Consider the following 20576-nt stretch of genomic DNA (forward strand, 5'->3'; position numbering starts at 1 on the left):
CGTGCCTTTAAAATGCTCTTCCGAGCAACTCGAGTCTCGCTCCCACCCTTCGAACGGATCTTTTTCAAAAAAGAACTCGCTTGATCAACGATCAAGACGGGTCGAACTGGCACTTTTATTCTCTCAGAGAACTTGCGATTAAAAGGTATAGATCAATCGGTTGTCGGTCCGAGGGCTCCTATCTAAGAGCAAAGGAAAGGAACGTTGCGGTCTCGCGAGTGACTCGTCATTCGGAAGTCTCGCGAGTGAACCGGAACTCGGAGAGGACGTCTCAGAACTTTGAATAATTAATCTGGATCATTACGTCGAGTGTTCCGACGGTGTTCAAGTTCAGCCTAGCGGACTTCGTGTTTCCGCGTGCCGAATAGCAGTAACCGTATCTCGAACTCAATTATCGAATGTACGCTTCGCCTTGACGTTGTTAACAGGGGACAATCCAATAAGTGATTATTGCAAAATCCGACAAGTTAATTCAAATTCTAACGACTTCTCCGTCCGATCATCACATATCCGTCTGTCTCTTTCTATCCGTATATCATCTCGCGTCCTCGACTGTTTACTTTTCCACATCCCGTTGTCGATCTCTTTCTCCTCTCGCATCTTTCACTCTCTCTGAGTGATACCGGCGTTTCTGTGCTCGCGCATCATTCAATTTCGCGCGTGAACATAATTTGGTCCTTCGAGCCGGAGTAGGGTGCATCTGTGCGGAACTGTCAATGGGCTACTTTGTGACTGAAGTTCATTTGATCATTCGGAACACCCTATATATGGAACACCCTATATATTTTTGCACACTCTTGTAGCTTATCTCGAGAGCTTTCCAAAACACTATAATTAAGTACCTTTTCGTTAAGTACTTTTTGAGTTATGAGGCTTGAAATAATTTCTTAATTTTACATAAACCGTAAAATATCTTGTAAAATATTCATTTTTCGATTATCTTACCTTAATACTTTTATGTAGAAAATAATGAGAGGAATCAATTGGTGTAAAGAAAACACATAGTTGTTTTTAAGAAAAAATATGGAATTATTAATTGCAAATTACATATTTTTTCTTCAAAACAACTATGTGTTGATTCCTCTCATTATTTTGTACATAAAAGTATTAAGGTAAGATAATCGAAAAATAAATATTTTACAAGATATTTTACGGTTTATGTAAAATTAAGAAATTATTTCAAGCCTCATAACTCAAAAAGTACTTAACGAAAAGGTACTTAATTATAGTGTTTTGGAAAGCTCTCGAGATAAGCTACAAGAGTGTGCAAAAATGTATAGGGTGTTCCATTTAAAAAAATTGAAGTGACCTTCACGTGACCTTCAAATGACTCTTCAAGGTCAAACCAATGATACCCTCTTATGGCCCCTTTGAAACCAAACAACTTTTGCCTGAAACATTTTTTTCTAAAATGCACCGTTTGTGAGATATTTAGGGGTTTCCACACTTTTGACAAACCCTGTATAATAATAATAAAATATATAATAATAAAATATAAAAAAATATGTATAGGGGGGGGTTATGCGCCGGGCTAAGGGGGAGGCCGCTTCTGGAACAGAAGTGAAAAAAGATGCTGCGTTAATAGAAATATATTACGATAAGATTTATAAAAAAAAAAAACACACATCTATCAATCCATTCTTCTTCTCCTTCTTCCCCTTGTCTTTCTTCCTCTTGTCTTTCCTCATTCTCCTCCTCTTCATCATCCTCCTGTTCCTCTTCTTCCTGCTCCTGCTCCTCCTGTTCTCTTTCCTCCTCCTCTTCCTCTTCAATGATCCTCCATTCCTCTTCTATTTCATCGTAGGGCTCTTCCCCGAAGAGCCGCCGCAGGTCGAAAATATCGTCGACCTGGCGACTCTCCAGGGTGTCGCCTCACATATAAGAGAAATGGCTTCTCCTTGCCCGGCGCACCGTCCGCACCCATTGTCGACGCTCTATGTTGATAAATCCTGGTATCCGGACTTCGTCCTGGAACTACATAAAAATATTTATTTAAAAAATATAATTAATATAAATACACAATTTTTACAAAATATTCACAAAAACGATACTTACATTCCACATGAACATCAGCTTCAGGAACACGATGCACAATAGGTCAAACATTTTCCTCTTCCATTGGGTTAAATATGTATGCGATCCATTTTTTTTAAATTTAACTTCTTGACCTAGTAGCTCCTCTTAACTCGCACGCGATTCAGAACTTTGTGACGAGGCAACGAGGTCTCGACACGAGATTTTATAGTAGAGATGTAGCATTATCACCATATCAAAAACGCGTCGTAAGACAAAAGTATACGCGGTCCCATGCAACTCAGCATAATATAATATTAATATTATCATATCGCGACTTTCTGAGGAGACAATCGTATCGGTATGGAACTTTAGAAAATAGGGACATATCATTATCGCTTTACCAAAAACACGTCGTAAGACAAAAGTATGCATGTTCCCATGCAACTTAGCATGATATAATATAACGCTATAATATAATGCGTTAACCCAGATCGAACAGCCGTCGGAAACGAACGACCGTCGAACGGCTATCGAACGGAAACGAACGACCGTCGAACGGCAATTGAACGGTCATCGAACGGAAATGAACGACCGTCGAACGGTCATCGAACGGAAACGAACGACCGTCGAACGGCTATCGAACGACTGTTGAACGGCTGTTGAACGGTTACCGAACGGCTATTGAACGGAAATCAACGGCTATCAAATGCAAAACAGTATTCAATTATCAAACAATTATTTAAATGTATTATCATGAATCGAAATACAATATCTAATGACAGCTGTGTCACGTACGGAAACACGATATTGCCCACGTGCATAGATAAGGGAAGAAGGGAGAGAATAAGAAAGACGATAAAAGTATATTGCATCATCAATTTATTTTAAATATGGATTCGATGAATCATTATCATGATGTTTCAACCACCAATTATAAATCTTAAATACATTTTGTAAAGCGCAATATTTTACATGATTTTCACAACGCACAGTATTCTTAACATCTAACTTATTTAAAGAAGCTACATCCTCATAGTCTGCATCCAAAGTTTCGATAATAACATCGTTTCTCGCATCATTGTCCAGTATATCGGCTAGCCATTGTCGTTTTTCGTGCCCTTTAACGTATACGAGAGGTGACACATCATCATCCTCCTCCGTTGCACTCATCACTGCCGTCGTAATTAAACGTTTCGATTTTCAATATGAAACGTGTCCATCATCCCACGATAATCCATGGTGATTTTTAATCAACCATAAAATCTGACACCTCTCAGATTTTGTGAGCATGTGTCATGGTTCGGGACATATAAAAATGTAATGAGAAAGTACGGATCCCTTTCTCAGAACCGCAGCTTCCTTCACGACAAAATTTTTCCCAACGATAAATCCTTGTAGATCCACAAACGTTGGCACAGCCATGATGACAAGATCCGATCGCAGACTGATGTCGATCGTCAAACATCTCAATCTTTTATATATTTTTTTTTCATATGCAATGAAGGGGATATTTGCTGACTTATGTAATTTTGCGGACTACATTGGTCAATGGATTATATTCGACAACCCGATCGTGCAAGATGAGACAATAGGCGGTAGTATTCGCCGGTATATTTTCTCTGCATTCAAACTCTATTCTCACGTCCACGGTAGCAGTTTTGACAGACTCGTTTTGTCGCGAGCAATCAATGACCGCGAGAGGACCGCAATGTAGAAACTTTGAAATGGTTAATAACGTGGTGCTGTTATCGCATTCGTAATAAGATATGCGAAAACGAGAGTACATGTCGAATAGGACGGCGAATCTATTTTTTTCAAAATCTAAATTTAAATCATCGTAGGGATAAAATTCCGAGTTTAAATAGAGTTTAACCACAGTATATACAGTAGCGCAACTCTCCCGATTTTGTGTAGCATAAAATGGAATGCGCATGCGCGAAGTCAGCGAGTATACTAGTACTGCCATCTGTACTTTCCTCTCATTCTCTCCTTTGGTTTTCGTTCTCTTTCTAACACATTATAATATGTAATATAAATTAAATTCAATAAAACTTGAATATATGTACATAAAGAAATTGTGAAAAATATAATACAAAATATATAATGCAAATATATATAAAAAATAGTACATATGACATGATGTGAATATTAATTAACCATTTTATGTCATATATAACTGATAGCAGAAAAGATATATACTCATAATACTCACATATAATTTATAATATATTTACATATTAATACTTATATATATAATTTTTAATATATTTATATATTAATTGTACATACGTATATTTTATATATATATTCAAAAACTTAAAATTAAAAAAAAAAACATTTAGATTGAGACTACAATCCCTTAAATTTTATTATATAAAATATATATATTTATGAGCAAAATGAATAAAAAAACAAGAAATATATATTTGTTAATAATATATATTTATTTATAAACAGTTGTATTTCGTTAAAAATATTTATTTCACAAACAGACATAATCTTGAAACTAAACCTTTTCTCTCTCAAATCAATCATCTGACCATACCTCAGCTACTCGATCCACCTCAGCATGAATCAGAAAGAGAAAATGAGAGAGTAGAAGAATAGAAACAAGAAAGTGTTTTACATTCAATTAAAATACAAATGTGAAATACGTTATAACATATATGTCATATAAACGTTTGATGTTTATATGATGTAAACATCAAACGTTTATATGACATATATGTTATAACGTATTTCACATTTGTATTTTATTAATTGAATGTAAAACACTTTCTTGTTTCTATTCTTCTACTCTCTCATTTTCTCTTTCTGATTCATGCTGAGGTGGATCGAGTAGCTGAGGTATGGTCAGATGATTGATTTGAGAGAGAAAAGGTTTAGTTTCAAGATTATGTCTGTTTGTGAAATAAATATTTTTAACGAAATACAACTGTTTATAAATAAATATATATTATTAACAAATATATATTTCTTGTTTTTTTATTCATTTTGCTCATAAATATATATATTTTATATAATAAAATTTAAGTGATTGTAGTCTCAATCTAAATGTTTTTTTTTTAATTTTAAGTTTTTGAATATATATATAAAATATACGTATGTACAATTAATATATAAATATATTAAAAATTATATATATAAGTATTAATATGTAAATATATTATAAATTATATGTGAGTATTATGAGTATATATCTTTTCTGCTATCAGTTATATATGACATAAAATGGTTAATTAATATTCACATCATGTCATATGTACTATTTTTTATATATATTTGCATTATATATTTTGTATTATATTTTTCACAATTTCTTTATGTACATATATTCAAGTTTTATTGAATTTAATTTATATTACATATTATAATGTGTTAGAAAGAGAACGAAAACCAAAGGAGAGAATGAGAGGAAAGTACAGATGGCAGTACTAGTATACTCGCTGACTTCGCGTATGCGCATTTCATTTTATGCTACACAAACTTCAAAGGTGCCGACAGGGAGTTGCGCTACTGTATATACTGTGGTTTAACGTTGGTCAATTTGCAGTCATCGAATAATGTAACATCTTGTGACATTGAATTCTTTTTACCAGTTTGCAGTGCAAAGATCACATATCGTGGTTTCTCTAGTTGGGAGGCGGCTTTCACGGTCCACGAATGCTTAGTCGTGCTATGAAGCAGAGGAAATTCATATAGATCCCAAGATCGGAAACTCATGTTCAAGTATCGGCCGCTTTCCAACATTCGCAACATCGACAATTTATTAATCTCGTTCAATATTACATGAGGCATACGCCACTGTATCTTGAGTAATTCAATCTCAGCTTCCGACGATGGATGTCCGAATAGACAATTATTATCGTTGCGCGAACGTATCAGAATCAATTCATGACGAGCGTTAATCACAACGCGTTTATAATCTTCACAAAATCCCAGCAACATGTTGAGCGGTACGCAATAGTTGAAATAATTTTTGTCACCGTTGTACGTCAAATCCCATGCAGCGTTCTTCAAGTTTATACTTTTCTGGTGTGTTAGAGAAACATAATTTTTAAGCGTCGAAGTTATTCCAACATTTCTGTTGCGATCAATCTCTACTCCGTCGAGTTCGTATCGAAGCTCATCAAACATGAATGCGACGCAATTGTTTCCCAATACAACCTTCATTTCGTCATTCGCTTTACGCACATTCAACTTTCCTTCGATGTAAAGAAAGCTTTCGCACGGTAACGTGTACAAATCCTGATATTGTATAGATATTCGTATCTCGTCGCTGTATCCAAGCGTCGTATTGGCGTACGGATTGTACGTATGAGTTTCAATCTTGACGATGCGATCGTCAAAGACTGGTTCACCTCCGATATTCAAAACATCAATCATTCTTTTCGTACGGTGAATCCCAATGATTTTAAAAATTCACGATTCAACGCGCTCAGCTTCTTCTTAACGGCTATCTTATTATTGTCACCCGATACCGCAATAGTATTGTCCCTCGTAAAAGTATTGTCTCTCGTGTGCTCCGTTTCGTTCAGCACGAGCATACTATGTTTGTCGCCGTCGTATATGCAATCTTACGGTAATTTCCTCTCCTCGAAAATCGAGCAATCGATCTCTTTGATCCACAATGCGTATCGTTAAATCCGTAATGCTCCGTACGATGATCGGCAGATAAATGATCTGTGCCGGCGTTTCCGATATCTTATATCCTGGCGGTACGCTCGGTGAAAATTCATATATCGTGTGTACGCGCATGTCATTGCTGTACGCACCAGTAGTCACGTTACATTCTATACGAATAATATTTACGTTTATATTATTAACCTGTTCGTCCGATTCGTACCACTTGCGAGGCTGCAATATACGATTCGACGAGAATCCAAGCAAGGATCCTACATTGTCGAGTTTGGTAAAGTTTATTCTGTAGGCGCATTTGATTTCGCTCTTTAGCGTGCTATGATTGGCGCGAAGCGCTATTGGATATTCCTCATCATAATCGTTTTCAACATCTCTGGAAAGGTGTTCATCTTGCAAAATTGCGCGTTTGAGATAGTCATTTATAGCGTGCAATTCGTACGATCCTTCGGGAATCATAATTTCTTTGTCGTCACTGCCAAAGTAAAATTTATTATTCGAAAAATTTACGTTCGGAATCGTATAATAAGTTTCAAAATCCGTTAATCCGAGCTCGTAATCGGCATCGGTAAAATCTATAGCAGGAAAATAGCTTACAGCGAGAACGCTGCTTCTGCCAGTCAACGTAAGTGTCAGTGACATGTCGAACGAATACTGAGTCGTGACGATGGATTGTCAGGCTTTAAATTGATCGTCGACTGCTTGAAGAAATTTTAAACACAACTGTCCACAGATACTCTGATTGTAACTTTGATAAGATGCGTAATTGTATTCAATTTTCACTCGTCCAAAATATCGCACAAGTTCCTTGGGTGGTCGAAGATTTCCAAAACTATCGAAATATACGACATGATCTCCCCTCTTTGCGTACGCTACCCAATGAGTACAGGGACCATCAACGTCATCCAAATTGACGATACCGATCTCGTTTCGTCGTACACCGCTTATCGGTAAATTATTGCGCATGAAAACACCTCTAAAGAACGGTATGCGCATACGTTTCGCCAGTTGTTCCAATTGCAAGTTAGTTGTCGCACCCGTAGGCATTTTTAATGTTTTTTCGACTTTTTTTTTCTCTTAGACTTTGTTGAGAATCCCTGTCCACGCTTGTACGGAGCGAGATAAAGTCCGCGACCTTCCATAGCGCGATTGTGACGCTGCAACTCTTCCAGCTGACGTTGCGCCGCCTTGCTATCGTTTACCGCCTTTGCGATTCCCGCCGCACCGCCGGCCAAAGAACCGACAACTCCCAACAACGGTAAAAGTGGTAAAATACCACCGCGTTTCGCTACTGGAAGTATTCGTTTTTTCCTCCTCTTTGTCGTCGACGGCTTTTTCATCCCCATGCCGAGTTTTGTCTTTGCCTTCATTGCCGCCCAAACAGTCGTAACGGCTGCTCTTTCGCCAAGAGTCGAATCCCTCGCGGTAATGCGTTCTCGCGCTCTTGCAGCTAGTATGCGATCCGCGACGTGTCGTTGACTGAGGTCGTTGCTTCGTGAGTAAGCAATGTCATGCTCGCGACAAGCGGCGTCCAATGGATTGATGCCTCGATCGCCTCTAGCCAATCGTTTCTCTAATCGAGTTCCCGGGCCGCAAAACTGATAACCGGGAATATGTAATTCGATGGGAAGCGCGTTTATCGCACGATTTAAGAGACCGCTACCTTTTATAATTCTCGCTGACATTCATAGCAATCTTTTATTAACGGTGGTGGACCGTCGATGTGTTCGCTGCCACGGCTGATTGTAATGTCGCATGCACGAACGATATTGTCGAATCTCCGAATCAGCCTTTATACAGGGTGACCCATTTTAACTTAGGCAGCCAAATAACTCGAAAAATAAGCAAGATAGAGAAAAATGTTTTAGACAAAAGTTGTCTGGTTTCGAGGGGGCCATAAGATGGTATCATTGGTTTGACCTTGAAGAGTCATTTGAAGGTCACGTGAAGGTCACTTCAATTTTTTTAAATGGAATACCCTATATATTTTTGTACATTCTTGTAGCTTATTTCGAGAGCTTTCCAAAACACTATAATTAAGTACCTTTCCGTTAAGTACTTTTTGAGTTATGATGCTTGAAATAATTTTTTAATTTTACATAAACCGTAAAATATCTTGTAAAATATTCATTTTTCGATTATCTTACCTTAATACTTTTATGTACAAAATAATGAGAGGAATCAATTGGTGTAAAGAAAACACATAGTTGTTTTTAAGAAAAAATATGGAATTGTTAATTGCAAATTACATATTTTTTCTTCGAAACAACTATGTGTTTTCTTTACACCAATTGATTCCTCTCATTATTTTGTACATAAAACTATTAAGGTAAGGTAATCGAAAAATGAATATTTTACAAGATATTTTACGGTTTATGTAAAATTAAGAAATTATTTCAAGCCTCATAACTCAAAAAGTACTTAACGAAAATGTACTTAATTATAGTGTTTTGGAAAGCTCTCGAGATGAGCTACAAGAATGTACAAAAATATATAGGATGTTCCATTTAAAAAAATTGAAGTGACCTTCACGTGACCTTCAAATGACTCTTCAAGGTCAAACCAATGATACCATCTTATGGCCCCCTCGAAACCATACAACTTTTGTCTAAAACATTTTTCTCTATCTTGCTTATTTTTCGAGTTATTTGGCTGCCTAAGTTAAAATGGGTCACCCTGTATATTCTGGAAGCTTGTCCCACAATCGTTCCACGTAATCACCAAAATTTTGCAGTAAAACAATCTTTGGGATATACTGCAGTTGTTCGGCGGTAAGCCAGAGAATGTCTCTGTTATCCGACAGAAGAAGAAACATTTTTGATATTGAGCTGTTTCGAGTCGAGACACCTCTATAAATAGGTTTCCCCCCTCGTGATCATTCGCAAAATTGATTCGAAAGAGAAAACATGCGGTTCGTGCGACAAGCGCGGATAATCAAAGTATCAAATTTCGACGATAGACTAATATCGGAGAAAAAAGTACGCAAGCATGGGAACATGCTACCGACTACTATACGCGGTATCGTTTGCGGCCCTTCAAACTGCGGTAAGACAAACGTGTTGATTAGTTTGATAGAAAGTCCGTACGGTATACGTTTCGAGAACGTGTATACTCGAAATCGCTTCAACAACCGAAATATAGATACTTGGAAAATTTACTAGCACCTATAGACGAAATTGGTTATTTTACATTCTCTAATAACAGCGATGTCATTCCACCGACCGAGACGCTTCCGAATTCCATCCTTATCTTTGATGACGTGGCATGCGACAAGCAAGATACGATAAGAGAGTACTTTGCAATGGGTCGACACTCGAGCGTCGACTGTTTCTATCTTTGTCAAACGTACGCCAAGATACCTAAGCATCTTATACGCGACAATGCGAATCTTTTGATTTTATTTAAACAAGACGGCACAAACTTGAAACACGTGTACAACGATCATGTAAATACCGACATGTCTTACGATGATTTCCACGCATTGTGTCAGAAATGTTGGCAACGCAAATATGGCTTCGTAGTCATTGATAAAGACAATACGTTGATCAATGGACGATATAGAAGAGGATTTAATGATTTCGCGAAACCGTAAAGCGATCAGTCGTCATCGACATATCGATCGAGCATTATGAACGGCGATCGTGAAAAGATTGCGAGAGAGATTGCAAAAACGAACGAATCAATTCGCAAAAAATATCGCGTTTTGAAAACTGGTAAAATGGAGGAAGACGTTGCATTGGAAAGACAATTTAAGCTAATTACCGAACCTTTAAAACAGCTTGTCGAAAATACTGTGGAATCTGATGCGCCGAAAATCGAGCCATTGAGTTTGACGTTCGGAGAGAAGCACGAGGAAAAAATAAAAGAGTTAAAGCAAGGAATGAAGCGAGCACGGATAAATATGCCGATAAACAATTCGCCGATATATTCGACACCGAATCGATCAAAGCGAAGGAAACAATTTTCTAATATGGCTACTGTTTCTACTCCGATAAAAGTACAACCGTGTCAAACAATACCCGTCCGTTGAAGAAATTTACGAGACCACGCCCGATTCGTTTGTAACATCGGTCCGACACGAATTAGAAACGTCCGAAGGTCAGAAAACGTTCCGAGATCATTTTGGTCCACTAGCGCAAAAATATATAGGAGCTATCATGAGTGTTGATAAAAATAAGAGTATGGATTACATCTACGGTGTTAAATTTACCAGCGAAGGAATGATGCTCGGTGATAAACGTTTCGATGTGGATAAGGATGATAATATAATTATCGATGGAATAAAATATACGGGAACCGAAGGTATCTACGATTTGATTTTTAGAAAATTTCCCAATCATAAAAAATATACTCAAGACGATTTGTATAAATATCAAAGTATATTAAAAACAACAAATGCGCATAAACGAGACAACAAAGTTAATAATCCTATTAAAAGTAATAAAGGATACAAGTATAAATATATAATTGCGCCATTATTCCCCGATAGAAAGGTGGGAAGAGGTATAGACGCGCCGCGCACCATGACGCTAAGCGACAACATGATCGATTACGTGCATTGGAACGATCCCAACGAATTGGTAGATCGTTTGCGATTGCTGGACGCCTCGCGTCGAGCCGGCAACAATGCTCACGACAATGAAATCTTGTCAATTATCGAAGAACTTCGCGAGGCCGGCATTATTATAAATTAAACTATGTCGACGATACGTGTCATTCGGTCAAAGTTCTCGGTACCGAAATGTCGATTAATAAATTTGGATTATCGCTCGGAACGTCGAATAATTTGTACTATCAATGGAATGGATTACTGAGAAATTACGTTCGCGATAACGCTCTCTGCCAGACTACTACCGGCTTTGACGCAAGGTCGCGCAAGATTCAACGCGTAGTGCAACCGGAAACTGATACTGACGCCGTCAACAAACGATACGTGGATAAACTTTTGAGAGATCGACAGGGAGAAATTGAGCAAAAAATTATCGCGCTCGAAACAAACGTACAGGCGCTGCGAATAATGATGGACGAGATAAAGATCGTGCTGAGATATGCAACATCTGACTCGGCACAGTAAACGAGACATACTAATATCGCAATATTAATTATGCCTCGATCAAACGTGCGAGAGAAGAAAAACACCTCCGTAAAGCGACAACTAGTCGAGGAATTACATGCTCCGGCGAAAAGAAATTTTCCACGAAGACGCGTCATTGTGCGCGGATACGACGATCTGTGGCAGGCGGACGTTGTCGACATGCGTTCGTACTCTCGACTCAACAAGGGTCATAAATACATACTCACAGTTATCGATGTGTTGAGCAAGTATGCGTAGGCCGTACCGCTCAAGAGTAAGAGCGGAAACGAAATGTCCGAAACGATCGCAAAGATTATTGGAGATGATAAAAGGTGTCCGAAAAATTTTCAAACCGACAGAGGAAAAGAATTTTACAACGGGAGTGTGCAGAAACTCATGAAGAAACACAACATTAATCATTACTCGACATATTCCGTTATGAAAGCCTCGGTCGTGGAACGATTCAACCGTACTTTGAAAAACAATACGTGGAAAATGTTTACGCTCAACGGAAATTACAAATGGATCGACGAGCTATCTCGACTCGTTGCGAGAGTACAATACGCGAAAACATCGCACCATCGGTATGAGACCTGCCGACGTCACTCCAGCGATCGCCGAAAAACTTTTAAATACGGTGTATAGCAACGTAAAAATTGCGGCTTCGACAAAATTTAAAATAGGCGATTCTGTACGCGTGAGTAAATACAAGACCAGCTTTGAAAAAGGTTTCACACCTAATTGGGCGACCGAAGTTTTTAAAATTGTCGAGGTGCAGAAAACTAATCCCGTGACATTTATACTCGAAGATTCGCGTGGAAATCCCGTCGCTGGAGGATTCTACGAATACGAGCTACAATGTGATCGGACGACTTATTATTTGGTAAAAATATCCGAGGATGTAGTTCTCTTACCTTGAAATATTACGGTCGCCAGCTTATTTATCCACCAACAAGCAAGGATTTTTGGGCTGTGGGAAGCCCAATGCCAGATTCGAGGTCCCTGGAATATTCCACTGGCCTCGCCTAGCTGCGTCACGCCACCGTATCGGGTTACAAGATGGCCGCTGACTGCGTCTCAACGATGGAAACTTCCGACGTTTATCCGTCGTATCTCCGCTCGTTCTAATACTTCTTCTTTTTGTTTCAGGTCGCCGCTGGACGATGGACTTCGCCGCTGAACAACGCTGACAGGATGATGTCACCGTTATGGATTCCTCCTCAGGTAAGTCACCTTTGGTTTTATAAATATTTGTTTCACAAATATTTATTTCCAGATCACTCCCGGATGGATTAATCACTACCGGATTTGAGGACCTTGGAATTTATCACTGGGATAAAGGATAACTGCTACCGTTCAATTTATATATATATTTATATATAAAAGTAAAATAAAATATAAATGAACTTGGATTATTACAGTTATTTGATATTTAGACATACGAGTCCTTTCACACACTATCTCGCCGTGTACGCGGAACAATATTCGCACTGCTTCGATTTCTTATGGAAAATTCCGACAGACTCACTATACGTTCGCTATCAAAATTTCGCATCGATCACATCGGGAAAAAAGCTCTCGAATGAGTTCTGCAGCCCATTATATCGGCCTCCCCCCTCTTCGCTATCCCCACCAACAACGCTATCTGGGCGGTCCGGTATGTTCGTATTTGCTACGCGCTGCTGTTTGGGTCGGTTTCCTATTGGTTTTCGCATTTCTGCTGTGCGCAGACGCACTGCGCATGCGCACTTCGATTTTCCATCTGCGCAGACGCTCTTTTACTCTTTATTTTCATGCGCAGTTGCACTATTCATGCGCAAATCGTCTTTCCCTATGCTCGTATATCTAATACCTGCGCAATCGGTATTTTTCGGCCTGTTTTACTTAATGATATATAATATTAGTATAATATGTCTTAACCTAGTTCATTAAACATATTATCTTTATATTTTTACATTTTAGATCTATTTTATTAAATTATTACGATTAAGTGCACTTTTCGCCGTACACCTTTTGCACCTTTTGGGCTATCATCTTTAAAGTGCTCCCTACTTTCGCACTGTTTTCTTAACCTGTCTTATTTATTTATGGTTAGGATAGTCAGGTCTTTACATTTTTACTTTTTAAATATAAATATATTTGATTCTTATTCCTACAAGATGTATCTATATTTAGGTGGGTCAGGACTATTCTTCTTGAGTTTTTCCTCTCCTTTTCCCTCCTGGTCGTCTTTGGACATCCTTTCAAGTGTCACGAACGGTATTAATTTGCCATCCGGCCCCATTATCATGGCCTTTTCGGTGGATTTATATTTTTCCACCTCCTTTTTCTCCGTCTCCATCTTCTGGTTGCTCCCTGACGTTCCTGGCATTGACTCTGCCTCCTCCGGGTCCTGGGAAACTGAGGCGTTCTGAAACACCGGTTTCATATCCCTCACCAAGCCGTCTTGCCGCGACTTCAAGGCGTGGTGAGACGTCTTCTTAATTTTTTCCTTCTCTTTATCCTTCTTAGAGTCCGAGCTTCGACGTCGCTTGGATGATCTTAATTCTCTTGCTCTTTGAATTATTTTGATTTCCTTGATTTTTTGCTTGTTGGCTTTTACCTTTTGCACCAACTGTTCCATTGAAATATTCTCTTTGTCATTTAATGGATTTTTTATGACTATATATCCTCTTTTATTTGCCCTTTCTTTGATGATCTGTGCTCGGTAGTTTCTACTGCACTTTTTCCATCTTGACCATATTCATGAGTGATTTTCCACTCTTTATCCTTGATCTCGAACGTACCCCCTTATTAATTTTGTATCGTCCGCTTGTTTAAATAACTTTTCCGTCATTACGATTGTTGTTATTCGATAATGCGGTTCGTTATTTTCATTTTTCATTATCGTCGTATCTTTGTACGTATTTGTGGCATTCATCATCCGGAAGTTGTCGTATATCGATGATAATACCATCGTTGTTCTTTCTGTTTCATTCTGCCATTCTTTATCGAGTTGCTCGATGTTGAGTTTTTCGTCCTCCACATCGTCGTCTGATGAAGAGATTACGCATTCTTTTAGTAACGCTATCCTCTGCAATCTCAATTGTTCGATGGCTTTTTTATTAGCTTTAATTATAGCTTTCTCTAATAGTCTGTCCTCTTCTTTCTTGAGCACATCCTACTTATTGGAATCGTTGTTATTGTTGTCCATTGTTCCTTCTAGAGATCTAAATATCAGAGAAGCGCCAACTCGTGCCTCCTTCTGATTGGTGGTGAGCTATCCGTTCTTAAGATGGCGGCTACGGTGACAAAGTGGGAGTAAACCTAGGGAATACTAAGGTAAACTAACCTTAAATCTGTATTCTAGTCATCGCAAAGCATTTGTTTATAGGTGACAAACAATTAAGTGTGTACTAAAATAAAATTATTTACATGGACTAATACTGAAACACCGTCACTATCACTATAACATCACGTGCGTATAGGATCTAAGATGGCGGCGCGGCGGCATGGTGGGGGTAGTTTGGCGTCTCTCTGATATTTAGACCTCTAGTTCCTTCTGCGTCGCAATCGATATATGTGCTTCTTCCTGTACGCTCGTCAGTAGACTGGTTTCCACTTGATGCTCGTGGCGCTGTCTCCTTGAAGGTTAGGTCGGTTCGTTCGTTATTCGGACGCGTATCGACATTAGTAATTTTATCTAGTAACTTCCCTTTTAATTGGTCAATTACTATTTCTTTGTATTTTTTAATTGAATTAAGTAAAAATCTTGTTTTATATTTACTTCCTTTTCAATTACATACGTTTTATTCAAGTTACCGCTTATCGGTGTACTTGTAAAAATTAAATTTAATTCATTTAAAAAATTAGTTTTCGGTATTAAATTAGAATCTGTATTTTTGCATACAGAATATGGCTCGCTTTGTGATATTTCTATTTTATCGCTCGCACTTAATTCTACCGCATCGTCTTTTGACTTAATGTTCTTAAATTGTCCATCTGCACTTTGTTGCACTTTTGTGTCTCTCGACTGTTCGTTATTATTCTTATAACTATTCCGCACGCAAGTTTCCTTACTTTCTACGCACGCATCGTCCTTAGTGTCTTTAAATTGTTCTTTTGTCATATTCTGACTTTTTTCATCGCAATTAGATGAAATTTCGATTTTTTCACGCACTGACTCTATTTCGGTACTAGCGTAATTTATTTTTTATTTTTCGCGTTCTTTATCATTTTTTCGTTAATATTATCGCTTGAAATTGACTTTTCGCGAACTGCACTATCTACACTTTTTTCGATGATATCTGCACTTTTGGGTTCTTCTTTGATCTCGATGATTTCTACGTCCTCCCCTTCGGATTTTGGCTCGTTCGGATGTCGTCCTTCCTTCACAGGCTCGTTCGACGTTCTCTTATCTCCGGATTGCCGTTCCTTGGATCCCGTTTGATTTTTATGATTTCTCAGACATTCTGCATACAACTTCGTCATCTGAGTTGTACTGCGTTTTTATTCTATTTTGTTAACTGAAAATCTTTGTCTGATTTATCTTGGGCTATATTTTTTAGTCCAAGATTTTTACATACATGACGTCCCACAATTATGTATGGTTTATCATGTTGTATTACTACGGCTTCTTCGTAGGTTTTTTCGAATTTTACTTCGATGTTGATTTTGACTGCTTTGAATCTAATTTTCCTTCGTTTCTTAGGTACGAAGGTATGCTTTTCGTATCGTAGATTCTTCTGAGTCTTCCGTTCTTCTTTTCTATAAGTTCTAACGCTTTTCTAGTGATTACGTTAAACTCGCCTCTGAAATCGGGTAGTAATTTCAACGGTATTTCGTTAATTAATCCGTCGATCGTTATTTCCTTTTCTTTTTCGGAAATAAATCGTGATATGCGTATTATGTGGCGCATTCCTTTCTCACTAATTTGTCCTGAGCGTTTTCTTTCCAAGCTCCTTTCCGCGCTGGTTTCCGGTACGTCGTCATTGGCTCCGTCGTCCTCTGCTGCTCCTGGTTGCTGCACCTGCTGCACTTCGGACTCCTGCTGCTCTTCAGATATGTTTCCGGATTTTACGGTAAGTAAATTTGCCTTTTTACTCACTCTATCTAATTCTGCTTTCCTTTTCAGGTCTCTACAGAAATTTTCAATTTCCTGCCTTTGAGGTTCGTTTGTTCCTCGTTTGACTGAAATCATATTTATTCTTGCCACCGGTTTCAATTTTGCTTCCCGATGTGGTCTTAATAATCGTGAATTGAATATCCCGATTGTATTTCCTTCTTCATCCTCCACGGCATAAGCGTTTGGTCTTATCTGGGCTCTGAATTGATATGGTCCATCGTAGACGAGATGTATCTTTTTCGTAAGCCTGCGGCTCGCATCGCTTCGTCGATGGATTTTCACCCACACTTTCTGCCCTTGAGTGTAGACTTCCGCCTCACCATGTTTGTTAGCTTGCTTCTTTCTCTGTCCAGCTCGTTTTTTAAGAAAGCTAGCTGCACTTTCGATTTTCCTTTCCAGTAGTAGGTCTTCGTCCTCCTCCTGGTCTTCCTCTGGATATAATCTTGGATCCATCGGTAAGTATCCTTCCTGTTCCGGGTGTAGTTCCAATGGTACACACTCCGTACTTCGATGTTTAATCGAATTTATCGTTTTCTCCGTCCTGGGAATTATTTTGTTCCAGGACGTGTGTCTATCGTGCGCGTAGACTCGTATTATTCGTCCAAGTTCGCGCATCACCCTCTCGACTGGATTGCTCTGCGGGTTATATGGTGTAGTTCTTCTTATGGCGAATCCCATGTTCTCCGCGAACTCTCTCCATCGGTTGGTTATGAATTGGCCTCCGTTGTCGGATAGAATTTCCTCTGGCATTCCCAGTTGTGGAAAATGTTTCAACTGCAACGCGTCCATGATTGCATCAAGTTTCTGGCTTTTCATTGGATACAGCTTCGTTAGTTTCGAAAACTGATCCATAACGACCAATATATACTTGTATCCCTTTGGTGTTTGTGGCAAAGGTCCAAATATATCGATCGAGATGACTTTGCCCGGTCTTTCCGGTAAAATGAAATATTCTACTCCCCTCGTTGGTCGAGTATAATATTTTGTCGCCTGACACGTGTTACAGGATGCAGCTACGTCTCTAGCTACTCTTTCGAGATTCTTGATTTTAAAATATTTATTCGCGAAATCCGCGACTTTATCTGTCCCGTAGTGTAAGAGGTAATCGTGTATTCTATCGATTAGATCCCAACTTATCTTATCCGGAACTATTATTTTTTCTCTCGACGTTTCGCGAATTCTCACTAATCCGTCGCGTATGTAGACGTTCGAATCTTCGCGCGTGTAGTCATGCAATGTTTGACATTCTTTCTGCGCTTGTTCGATTATTTCGCACCATGTTACGGTGTCTAACTCGTCGTTCGGTTTAGCTATCGCGGCTATCCGTTTTATTGACTTTTCTTGTTTCACGTACCCGTTATTTACGTTACGTCTCGATAATGTATCCGCGATCACGTTTTCTTTTCCAGGTACGTGGCAGATCTCGATATCAAACTCATTCAGGAACGTTATCCATCTCGCGATTCTCGAACTATCGTCCGCACACGCTGACAAAAATTTCAACGCGCGATGATCCGTATGGATTTTTATACGCCTTCCTAGTAAGCTTGCATACCATTTTCTTAGTGCCCACACTATCGCTAAACATTCAAGTTCAGTAATAGTGTAGTTAAGTTCTGCACCTTTTAGGCTTCGACTCGCGTAAGCCACTGTATATTTTACGTCGCTATTTTCCTCGTCGTACTGATATAGCATCGCACCGAGTCCAAATTTTGATGCGTCTACATATAAGCCAAATTTCAGATTTGATCTTATAATGTATAATTTAGGCGCCCTTTCAAATATCCTTTTTATTTTATTAAATGCTCTGTTGGCTTCTTCAGTCCACTCGAACTTAATGCCCTTGCAAAGCATCGCTTCCAATAGTTTGGTCATCACGGCTAAATTTTTAATGAACCGTCGATCCCAATTGACGAGACCGAGAAACGCTTGAATTCCTTTTTTATTTCGCGGTATCTCGAAATCTCGTATGGCTCTCTTCGTATCATCGTTCATTTCAGCTTGAATGATGTCGAACTTATGTCCTAAAAACTTAATTTCGGATTTAAAAAATTCACATTTTTCCTGGTTTAAACGAAATTCTACGCTTTTTAATTTTTCAAGTACGTAGTTTATGTGGAAAATGTGTTCCTCTTTTGAATCTGACGCGATCAATATATCGTCTAGATATATTTTCGTGAACGCATCACAATCATTCCCCAACGCTTTATTCATCGCTCTGGTGAATGACGAACCCGATGTTTTTAAACCGAAAGGTAATCTTCGGAAAACATACGTTTGGTTATCAAACATAAAACCGGTATATTTTTTACTGTCGTCCGTCAGCGGTATTTGCCAGAATGCACTTGTCACGTCCAAAGTCGAAAAAAATTTTTTATTCCCGATTCTACGGAAAACTTCGATCGTTGGAGGTTGATCATGCTCGTTACACATTCTCTTGTTTAGCTCACGCGCATCGAGACAGTCTAATTTCTTCCGATTTTTTAATCACGACTACCAGTGGATTTATGAACTGAGTCGATGATTTTTCGATTATACCTGATTTTTGAAGATCTCTCAGGTATTGTCTTACCTTTGATCGATGAGCATCCGGAACTGGATATGGCTTCATTCGGAAAGGTCTATCGTGGTTCATAAGGATTTGATGGGAATAATGATTAACACACCCTATCCTATTTTCGAACACATCTTTGTGTTCTCGCAATATTTTATTTAAACACTCTTCGGTTTCTTCCACCGAAAAAGCAAATATTTCTGCGCTGTGTTGCTTCCCGTCGCGGAATTTTATCTGCACGTTATTCGGTTCGCAATATATCGCTATGTAATTTTGTCGCATAAAATCCAGTCCTAAAATTACATTATACGCGAGTGTCTTTGCTACTACGAATTTGTGAGTAAATTCTTTATCGCATAATCGGAAAGTTACCTGTGCTCTATTCGCGGCTGTTTGCGATTTATCCGTGAACGCGCCTACCAGCGAAAATTTTCTCAGCGGTATCACTCTCGTTATCGCTTTAATTTCAACCAGCGAATCAAATAACGCTTTCGTCATTGCAGATATCTCGGCACCGGTGTCGAGCAATGCTTTTACGCTCATATCACCTACCTCGATATCAATATACGCGGAATCTATTGATTTCTTTTTCTGTTGGTCTTCCCGCGTTAATTCGTCGACTTCGTCGATTATTTTATTAATTCTTACGGACGGTATTACTTTTTTATTAATTTTAATCCGTTCCGTTTCGAATTCGTGTTGAGAATGGTCTTGATCCATCCCCTTTATTTCCGCATTGTGCGTAGTTTGTGTGCGTCGTAGCACCTTATCGCGTTTGACTCTATCGCCTTTAACGCGCTCTCTCTCTTTCTTTAACGTCGCGTCACGGTAATTTTCCGTACTACGCGTCTCTTCGTCGCGCTCGGCTATATCGCCTTTAACGCTCTCTCTCTCTTTCTTTAATGTCGCGTCACGGTAACTTTCCGCTCTACGCGTCATTTCGTCACGCTCGGCTATATCGCCTTTCACGCGCTCTCTCTCTCTCTCTAACGTCGTATCCCGGTACTTTTCCGTTCTACGCGTCTCTTTATCGCGCCCGATTACGTCGGTTTTAACGCGTTTTTTGTTTCTGGAACTTTCCGTCGTCATGGTTTTTTCCGTCTCGATATCGGCTTGAATTATATTTTCCGTAGTTTCCTCGACATCTTCGACCAACCAATCAACGTTTGTCGTCCCATTTTCGCTCGGTT

General features: G+C 38.8%; 1 protein-coding gene across 1 annotated transcript; it reads right to left on the reverse strand.

The window, feature by feature from the left end:
* Window positions 1-19278: 19278 nt before the first annotated feature.
* On the reverse strand, window positions 19279-20106 carry LOC145977269 (uncharacterized). Its single transcript, XM_083109133.1, has one exon. The coding sequence runs from the start codon at window positions 20104-20106 to the stop codon at window positions 19279-19281; it is 828 nt and encodes a 275-aa protein (XP_082965259.1).
* Between the last annotated feature and the right edge of the window lie 470 nt (window positions 20107-20576).

The sequence above is a fragment of the Camponotus vicinus genome, unplaced genomic scaffold, assembly GCF_025532165.1.
Source record: "Camponotus vicinus isolate PSW18456_S1 unplaced genomic scaffold, iyCamVici1.0 SCAF_9, whole genome shotgun sequence".
Lineage (NCBI taxonomy): Eukaryota > Metazoa > Arthropoda > Insecta > Hymenoptera > Formicidae > Camponotus > Camponotus vicinus.

Excerpts from the sequence above, each read along its gene's own strand:
- LOC145977269 (XM_083109133.1), bottom strand. The coding sequence starts at position 20,106 with ATGGATCAAGACCATTCTCAACACGAATTCGAAACGGAACGGATTAAA.